Source organism: Malurus melanocephalus, unplaced genomic scaffold (genome assembly GCF_030028575.1).
Source record: "Malurus melanocephalus ecotype Western Australia unplaced genomic scaffold, MMel_1.1 scaffold_0, whole genome shotgun sequence".
Lineage (NCBI taxonomy): Eukaryota > Metazoa > Chordata > Aves > Passeriformes > Maluridae > Malurus > Malurus melanocephalus.
In genome coordinates, this window is record NW_026623232.1 from 4,353,345 (window position 1) to 4,363,303 (window position 9,959).

General features: G+C 45.5%; 1 protein-coding gene across 1 annotated transcript; it reads right to left on the reverse strand.

Annotated features, from left to right (window-relative positions):
- Positions 1-1,894: 1,894 nt before the first annotated feature.
- Positions 1,895-3,967, reverse strand: CLEC14A (C-type lectin domain containing 14A). The gene is given in 2 exon segments (XM_057368453.1): positions 1,895-3,801; positions 3,803-3,967. Coding segments are annotated over 2 exon segments (1,413 nt in total). The 3' UTR covers positions 1,895-2,553.
- Positions 3,968-9,959: the final 5,992 nt, after the last annotated feature.

The following is a 9,959-nucleotide window of genomic DNA, read 5'->3' on the forward strand; positions in this document are numbered from 1 at the left end:
ACAKAAGTGAGGTGATCTTTCTGGTTTAATTTTCGAAGTGTATTTTACAGGCATTTAAATATGAGTAGCCTCCATATGCCTTTTTTACTGTCAATGCAGAGAAATGGCATTTTCAGGATGTAATTCACTGGTCCTGTTTTCAGCATATAGTCCAGAATGACATTAATTGCAAACACACATTTCTCTCTATAGGCAGTAAGGGACTCTAGATGAGTAAAAATCTAGATGAACTCTTAGAGATGTCTACACCTGGAGAAATGGATCCCATTCTTAGATGCAAAATAGTCTGGTTTCAGATTAGTCAAATTATAAACCAGGGGAACATAGGAGAACCATCGTGTAGTCCTCTAAGACAAATGTCTAATGCTTAATCCTGAATTGTGTGAGAAAAAGAACTCTCAAATCAAAACATGATTTCACAGGAAGAGCAAAATGGGAATAATGAGACAGGTGAATAGCTTGAAAGGGCATGAACTTGTATATTTTAATTAAATAGTCTGAGTCACATACTGAGGGATGCCAAAATAAGTAGTCAGGCCCTTAACTCAGCACTAAACTGTGTGCTTGGTAAGATTCCTGAAACACAAAATGAGAAAATTACACCTGGGCAGTCCCACTAAGAGTTCAGCTACCTGATAGGTGGGAAAGACTGAAACATAGAAACAATAATTTTGGGAGGCTCTCCTTCATCTTAGTTGCTATTTGCTTATACAGCCCCTTGTRGAAGAAGAGAGCTCCACACACACTGCCCCATAAAAGAAATTAGTGACAGCAACAGGAATGTTAYTAAGAAATAAGGCATTAATGGCTAAGTCATTTTCCAAATCTGTGCACATCTGAATGTAGAATCAAGCCTCCTGTCCAAGATGAAAAATGCATGCCTTCTGAAATACAAATGTCAGATCACCAGATTAGAAAAGTATGCAGATTATGAGTCACCTTGAAATGAGTAGCATTCACACCTAGCTGGATTTGATTCCTGTCATGATACAATGGAATCTATGGCTATAGACAGTCTGATGGCTCACAAACGCCAGTGACCTCCTCACCAAAAGCAAAAGACCGTTTCCCAGGTAGCAACTGCCTATCACTATAAAAAGGAGAGAAACGGAAAAAGAAAAAACCTCGTACTACATAATTCTTTGTCCTTAGCAGATGTTTACACCATATTTATCATCAAGTCTTTCCTTGCAAGAAAAAGAGGTAATAATAATACACATTATTTTTTCAAACTGAGTTCTCCAAACTCAACAGGAAAGTGTCAAAATTAAAGCAGTAGTCAGAATGTCATCTCTCAAGAGAGGAAAACAAACAAACAAACATGCATATTTAAAGAGACATTTCAGATCTTAAAATTCTCTTAAGGGAAGAAAACACTTCCCTACTCTCCCTGAACCCCAAAAGGATTGGATGAGACCAGTTAGTTTTGTATAACTGCACTCAGAAACCCTTGAATCAGTATTTAATATTACAACTTTAATKGAAAACCAACACCATAATAAGTGAGCATCAGCACTCCAAACTGCTCAAAAAGCAAGTTCTGCAGCCAGGATGAAAGCTCCTCTACAGGAATTCCCAAGGGAAATCACAGAGGAGTGTTTACCTCATTTAGAAAAGGGCACAAATGGTGAATATTTCTTTCCTCATTCTCAAGGGACCCCATGGAAAACAATATATCTGACTAAAGAGAATGAGATTTGCATGATGTATTTGGACTCACGTTAACACCTCTCGCAGTGTGGTGTGCCAGCAACTTATCTGATTGTAAGGGAGCCACATATTGCATACAGAAAGCAAGTTTTGTACCAACACACCTCGGGAGAAAAACTATAACTGAAACGTTTGTTCTCTGCTACAATAAAAATGAGTATTGTATGAAGTAACAAACAGGACAGTGATTTACATCATTCTTTATTATTTTCATGAGCTGAAGTATAAAACTGACTCCCCATTAACCTCTCACTTCCTCAGCAGTTTAATGACTTACTAAGTATAGAAATGTTCCTACATTTTTTAAGAATGTCAGTATGAAACCATTTGGGTCACAGTTTCATCCAAAATCATGGTAGTTCACCTCTCTGAGAATTCCAGCAATGAGATTGAAAACGAGAGCCTCCAAGTACCACTCAGACAAGGAGGGACTTCTAAATTACAAGATGCAAGTGCTCGCAGTGGTCCATTTCATGTTTGCTCCAAGTAAGGCACCCCACGAACATTTTCTGAGAGGACAAAAATGCACAATTGCTGCAGCTGCAATCGCTCTCTCGGCCATGCTGATCTATTTATATTTTACTGAAGTCGGCACCTAAATAACTGTTTTTCAGTCCGACAAAAACTCATGACTGTCCAAAGATTCCCCTCAAAAGGTCGTCGCTAGGCGCTCCCGCAGCTAGCATGTGCAAGCCCTGCCGAGCCATGTCCCGCGGCGCCTCTCCCTCGGCTCCCCGCGGCAGCAGAGCTGGGGGCAGGAGGGACGTGGGGACCCGAGAGCTGGCCGGGCTGGGAGCTGCCGCTCGGGGCAGCCCCGAGAGACGCGGCCTCGGCCRTCCGGGGCTAGTCACCGCCCGCTGCTCCGCCGGGCTCCGCGGTGCCTGCCTCCGCCTTGCTGCCGGCCTCTGCCGGCTCCTTGTCCCCGCGGCCCTCGGATTTCTTGTTGAAGCAGATTTTGAAGACCCCCAGGACGGTCATGACCAGGATGACCAGCACCACCACCGCGACCGTCACCAGGATGAAAACGTAGTTGGAAGAGGAGGAGGAGGAGGTGGGCGGCGGAGCAGCCGTCTTCTCACCGCTGCCGGCGGCCGTGGCGGCGGACTGTGGCTCCGCGGAACCGCCGGGTGTCGGGATGGAGGGACCCTGCCCCTCCGCCCTGGCATCCAACGGCGCCGTGGGGCTGCCTGCAGCGGTGGGGGCCGGCCCCGTGCCCGGGCAGGGAGTCCCGTCCGGGCCGCCCGGGGTGCAGGCACAGGCGAAGCCGCCGGCGGCATCGCGGCACCCGGCGGCCTCGGYGCACCGCCCGCTGTCGGGGCTCCTGCGGCCGAAGCGGCAGGGGCAGAGGGGCTCCTCTGCCGCTTTCCAGGCGAAGCCGCCCGGCTCGGGTTGGCAGGTGAGCCGCACCTCCCCGCCGGGACACCGGACCGTCAGCACGGTGCCCGGCGGGCTAAAGCCGGGGCCACCGCTGCGCTCCTCGAAGGGGAGGCGGTAGTCGAGGTCGAGGGCGCCCGCGGGACTGAGGTCGGGGCAGGCGCCCTCGTACTGATACTTGCAGAGGTAGCCCGGGCTCTGCCGCTGGCAGCCCTGCTCCTTCCAGCCCCAGCTGGGGCCGTCCCCGGTGTCCGCCGCCAGGTGCAGCCCGGCGCAGCGGGCGATGAGGCAGGAGCGCCGGGGCTCCTCCACCCACCGGCCGAGCGCCGGCGGCACCTCCTGCGGGACCGTCCCACCCCCGGCGGCCTCCCAGGAGAAGCCGCGGAGCGGCTGGTCCTCGTGGGTGCAGGCGGAGGCGTTCCTCTTCAGCCCGACCCAGAACAGCGCGGGCGCGGGCACCGCCGCCTCTGCCAGCAGCCCCCGCAGCAGGCGCAGCTCCGGCTCRCCGCTGACCCAGGCCAGGCCGCCCCGCCGCCGGTCGCAGGCACCGCGGGCCTCGGCGTACGAGACGTTGGCGAGGTGGGCGCTGAAGCAGGCGCCGGCGGGCGGGCAGCGCACGGCGGCCGGCGGGGCTGGCGGGGTCCGGCCCAGGGCGCAGGCCGCGGCCAGGAGCAGGCACCAGGGCCCGGTCCGCCTCATGCTGGCGGGGGGACGCGGCGGCCGAGGGGCGCGGGCTGCCCCGGCGGCTATGGTGACATTCGGCCCCGGTTCGGGCTGGCCTCTGCCACCCGAGCCGTCGATCTCCAGCGCCGGCTCCGCTCCCACGGACCTCCCCCGGACCTGCCGGAGGAAACGTGTCGGGAGCCGGGGCTGACCTCGGCATCCTCCGTTTGTTGGAGGGCTCGGGACAAGAGCTCCCGGCGCCGCCAGGAAGCGCTCGCCCAGCCCGGCGGGCGGGTGTCCAGCCGCGGGGGAAGACGGTGCCTGCTCCGATATCGGAGGGGCCGGAGGGTGGCGAAATGCAGAGTCACAGCTGTCGGACCGGGGTCACGGGCCCCTTGTCAGGCCCTCGTGTCCGAGATATCGGGACCCGTCTCGTTTGCTTGTTGTTCGGCGCTTCCCAGAGAAAAGCGGTCCAGTTTGAGTTAACTCTTCCTTGAAGGATGGAGTTTTGTGGGTTAGGTGAGGCTTTGCAATCAACCTTCTGGCTCCTGATACAAGAGGCGATTTAACACCCACAAAAACTGATTCAGCTCAGTTTTTCCAACAGGCTGGCCTAAATACGTTGTGCATCAGGTGCCTGAGATGACTTCAGTGGTTGTTCTTAAATGAGTTTAACTGGTCCCCTAAACTGTTCCTCTGAATGCAGTCCCAATGTTGCCTCATTTTGATAATCCTTACCGTTATTTCTGTGTGCTGTTACCTGACATGTACATTCAGATGCAGCACAAATCTGAGTCTCTTCCCAGGTATTTTATGTATTTGGCCTAAAACTGAAGCCGTATTGTTTTGTTTCCCAAGTTTTACTTTGGAGAAACTCCTGTCCATGTTTTTTGGTTTGTTAATAAAGTATAATAGAAATTTATAGTATTTGATTATGGGGGAAAATAGGAGAAAAAGCAGAAAATAATTGTTCTGGATTTTTTAAAACATAAGATGTCTCAGTAATTGCAGCCCATGGATCCTACAGTCTTGGATTGAGGTTTCAGGTGGGCTCAGTMTTGCACAAAGTGCCCTTACTGCTCCACTGTGCGAATAGGCTCTGCATCTGTTCAGCCCTTTCTTAAGAATTTTGTTTCTCTTTAGAGGGAGTAAGTGTGGATGACAAGTCCTATTCAGCCATCTCTCTGACCTGCACAGATTCCAGGCTCTAGACCTGCCCAAACATATGTCACATGTTCTCTAGTCACCTGAAAGAATTAGAAAGATGGGTGTATTGACACACTGTGATGAAGAAATAGAAGAAATAACTTTTTTACACTAAGAACAATCATTGACTGGAASAGCTTTCCCTGGGGTGTGATGGAGATTTTCAAGATGCAACAGGGCAGCATGCCAGAAAATCTAGGCTCCCTTGGCCACAAAAGTTTGGACCAGGTGATCTTTCAGGATCCCTTCCAACTTAAGCTATTGTATGTTTCTATGGTAAGTACAATGATTTAAATACTTACTTTAAATTTATATGCAATACAAGAATCAAATATGATCTTCTCCATAAAATATGTATGTATTAGCTACTTTGTTTTTGCTTTGGGAACCGTTGTKCTGAATCCTGCATTCCCGCTGGATGTCACATATACAGAATCACTGTTTATTGCTAGAATCGTAATCATAAGAAAGCAACACCAACATTTTGAAATACATTAAATAGAACATGTTGATTAGGGGCAAACTGAATTCACACATTCAAAACTCTTTAGGCAGATCTTCACATTCAGTTGGTAATTTTTTTCCTCCTCGTATTCAGCAAAAATGAAACTACWTCAAGTACTGCCTAAATTCTTAAGATTTTTATATTTCAAGAGCTRTTAAGATGCTTTGGTAAAAATCATTATGTTGAATTTACTACATGCAGCTGGAAACGCAATGCAAATTTGTGTGCCAGTAGACTTGGTTTTATGGAAAATAGGTTTTCATAACAACAAGAACTTGTTGGTTTAATTCTAGATGAAATCAGATTTTTGGTTAATCAAGGTGTCGAGATGCTAACAGCCACCTAAGTCAAAGACTGTGGTGTTGTAGCAGCTGTGTATTCAGAGCTCTGCTGCCTACTGGAATTGTCATTCCTGCATTCATTCTTCTCCACGGTGCATCAGGGCAGAGGCATTGAGCCACATGCCTGTGTGGGTCAGCACATGGAGAGTCTCATTGTCTGCCTGCACTTTAAGCTGGAATGATGCAATTCATTTTGCRTCAGGAAATCACCTATTCACATCCCTAGTTCTTCACTGGATCTAGCTTTAAATGTACCCAAATGAAATTAATTGTTCCTTTAGGCTCCTGTTTTTCTTGATGATGTTCAAAAGCTGTGCTTCTGTACATACCTAYCAAGTTAGTACCTTGAGCAATTTTCCCCAAATCTGGTTGATAGGTTTGAGAGAGAAGAGAGGTTGCTACAGCGTTACTATTACCATCTTACTGAGGAATGCTTACAAGGCTTTGCCTAATATTCCACTGCAATCCTACAGCTTCACTTTGTTTTCTCTTTCAAAATGGAGCTCATTTCTTATAGCTGAATAGAGGCTAAACTTTATAAATAGAAGGGATAATCTAGAAGCCCCAAAATTTTCATGTTATTCTTCAAACCTAAGATTCTTTCCCTGAGGAGGAGAATACAGCTCAGTCCACAAAAACATTTTCTCCCTTACTTCTCAGCTGTCAGCCAAGGGCATGATTTAAGCCGTCTGGGATGCCCTCTCTACCAGGTAATTGATGGCTATTGCTGGCTCATTTCACACAGGCCATGACTTTAATTTCCTAGGCTATATTTGAACCAGCAAACTGGCAAGCCAGTTTAGAAACAACAGGTTAGCCACCAGTGCCCTGGGCAGTCCAATCTCATCGGAGGAACTYGTACCACAGAGAAAGATAAAAACATTGTACACCAAAGCTGAAGGCTTTTCCTGGCTGAATAGAGGCAGTTGCTGTATGTCTACTCAAGCTAACTGTATACCTGCTCTTCTGTCCTATTGCTGCCCCTGAGAGTCCTGCAACATATTTTTAAAATAATAGGTCTKCTGGATCTCCAGAAAACAGCTCTTCCTCTGTTGTTTATTGTTCTTTCTAGTTCTGACATTTAGCTAAATAAATCATTCTTTCATGAAGTGTCTTTGTGGGGCTTTTCCTGAAGAAGTTCTTTTTTGAAAGAGGATTAGCTACTCCCACACAAATGCTGGTACCAGCGCACATGCAAGGCAACTAAACTTCTACATATAAAGAGGTCTTTATTGCACAAATATGAGAGTTACAGCTGATGGATGTATAACCTCTAATGTAGCTGTTGCTTTCAACAGTAAAAGCCTTATTTAGGTGTAGTCATTCCTTAGTCTTTTTCCTGTAAGATCTTAGCACTTGAAAAAACAGTGGCTTGCTTTAATTGTATTTTTATTAAGAGCCATTGGGATGTTTTTTTTAATTTCATTAGGTAACTGTATATGTACAATATACATAACTGTATATGTACAATAATATGTACATTTTTACTAAGGAGTAGTGATAGAAATGCCAAATTAATAAAACTACTTTTCTCTTTCAGGGTGGGTTCCTTTTGTATTTTCCTAAGGTAAATTACACGTATTCTTTTTGCAACTAACAAGGAAATACATCATCTGTATATCAGTACATATGTTGCTACTGCTAGGGCCTGAGGGGCTGTATTTTCATTAGAAGTAGTCTTGTTGAGGGATACAGTATCCTGATCTTGCTAAGAGCCATATTTTACTTCTCAGAGGGAGATGGATGGCACAGTAAAAGAGATCTGCTGTGCTTTGAGGGGGGCAAGTGAAATGATCATGTCACACTAAAATGTGTAGAGCATAAGGACAGTAAATTTCTCTTCCCCAAAGGGGAAACAGGAAAATGTCTGGAAATAGATCTATCTACCCATTATGCCACAAAACCTGGAGTCAGTGTCTAACATCAGAAGCAGCTATCTTTTCTGCCAGTGTAAAGGTGGGCTGCTGATGTGCACCTCAATTTATCTCCTGGCCTGTACAGGGAAAAAAACCTATTGCGGTCTCTTGCATGATACAGAATTTTTGGGGTTTGGAAACTCTGGAGAGGGAGCAAGAAAGGAAGATGAATATTCTGACTGCGTGTTTTCACAGCTCCAGCTTTTTAGCTCACTGCAGCCTCCCAGAGTCTACCCCAGTTGGCCGTGGACAAGCTGTACAGTCCCTATGAGTTCTCACCTTCTCTCTGGTCCCAACTAATATCTCTACTGGATCCAGACASCCTTCTGCTGAATTTGTTGTGGGTAAGGTCAAAACTTACTCCCCATGTTTCAGAGTTCTGCTAAGATACAGGTAAAAATTTAAACAACCCAATGTAAACAGGTATTTTAAACAACTGAGAATTGCTGCTCATTTGGCAGCATGCCTCAAAAATTATGGGTGAAATCCTCCTTTTATTACTAAGTACTTCATGAAACAATACCTATATCATATAAAATATATGTATGGTGTATTATGGTATATTATATATTATACAAATATATATATGATTTATCAAATAAGATAGCCCTACATTTCACATTTAACTTGTGTTTAGACAAAGTATTTTCTCACTAAACAGTTACATTATTCTTTAAGAAAATACCTAAGTTTTAAAAATAAGTCCCTCTTGAACTCAATGAGAGCTGTCTCATTTCAACAGTGTGACAAGATTTCTTATTAATTTCTCTGCATTCAGTCAAATAACTTGCAACAGAGAGTAAAAATGACAGGTGGAATCCAGCATGTTTTTGTTACTATTCCAGGGAACAGGATAGGAAATGAAAATAAGAATTTCTGCCTTATTGTAACAACTTTCACGATCGTAATAATTTAATTATTCATATCTCAAAAGTACTTTGTAGATTACAAGGTTCACTTACTGAGTTTGGAAAAGACAACCCAGCAGGGGTCATGCAAGTCCCTGTCTACTGTAATAATAATTTCCAATGACATTATCACATAGCTATGGGACTTCTTTAATAATAAGGAATGATATTTAACTGCTGGTATGAACACAGTGTTATTAGCTGTTACATTTATGACATGGATATAAAATATAACTAATCCTGACCTGCTAAGGTGACATTTAGTAGATGGACTGTATTGATGTGGCTGTAGAATTACCCTCTATGCATATGTTCCCCTTAAAGCCTGATCAGTTTATATGTTCATGTTTCCACAGCTAAGTATGCAAGAAAATAATGTATTCTGTTAACACTTCCATTCATCTTTAATGAGTTATTAAAGAAGATTCCAATTCTGTAATTAGCTAGGGGAAATGAACTCCAGAACTCTCAAATTAAACACACTGAATCTTTTCCAAAAATACTGTACAATATAAATATTTTTTTATTCTCACTCTAGCTCACTCCATTCCTTTTGTTGRCTGGATTATTCATACTTGTTTCATCCAATTCTTCACATCTCCTGTTTTATGTAGCACTGTCTGGTTGCCCTATGTGAGCTCTGTTGAGTATAAATTGGCATGAGGGGGTCCACAAGAACTGGAAGCAGGTATGGCCATATGCTTTATTTTGCAGTAAGCAAGGTCAAAAACAGCAAAAGCACTGAAAGGCATCATCATATGAGCAAACCTCCCTGCATAATCTTCTCTATTCTCCATACGCTGATGACAGACATCCAGCATTGGTCAGAGCTTTGACTGGTTTGACATATCCTATAAGTCTATGTGAAGGGTCTGCAGGCTGTGAAATCTGAGCTTTCAGTTGTGTTTTTGTGTGTGCCTATATTTCAATGTTTGATTATATCAGAGAAGAGAGGGAAGGGAAGGGAAGGGAAGGGAAGGGAAGGGAAGGGAAGGGAAGGGAAGGGAAGGGAAGGGAAGGGAAGGGAAGGGAAGGGAAATCAACACAGGGTTAAGAGAATAGAGATCTGCAGCACAGAAAAAGTTGAGTAGGCAGAAAAATAGGGAGTAGGCACAAGAAGGAGAGAATAGGGAAGAAATCAAAAGGAAAGAGAGAAGTGAGATCATTCATTAATGCCAAAGTACCCGAGTRGCAGAGGGAGCCGTGGGACCATGTCCCTGTTGCCACTGGCCAGTATGAGCTGGTGCTGGTGACCGCAGGCGTTTGCACAGCAGCACCCTCCCAGCAGCTCAATGCCAGGGGGTGCAGCACTCAGCACAGAGTGAAGGACAGCCAC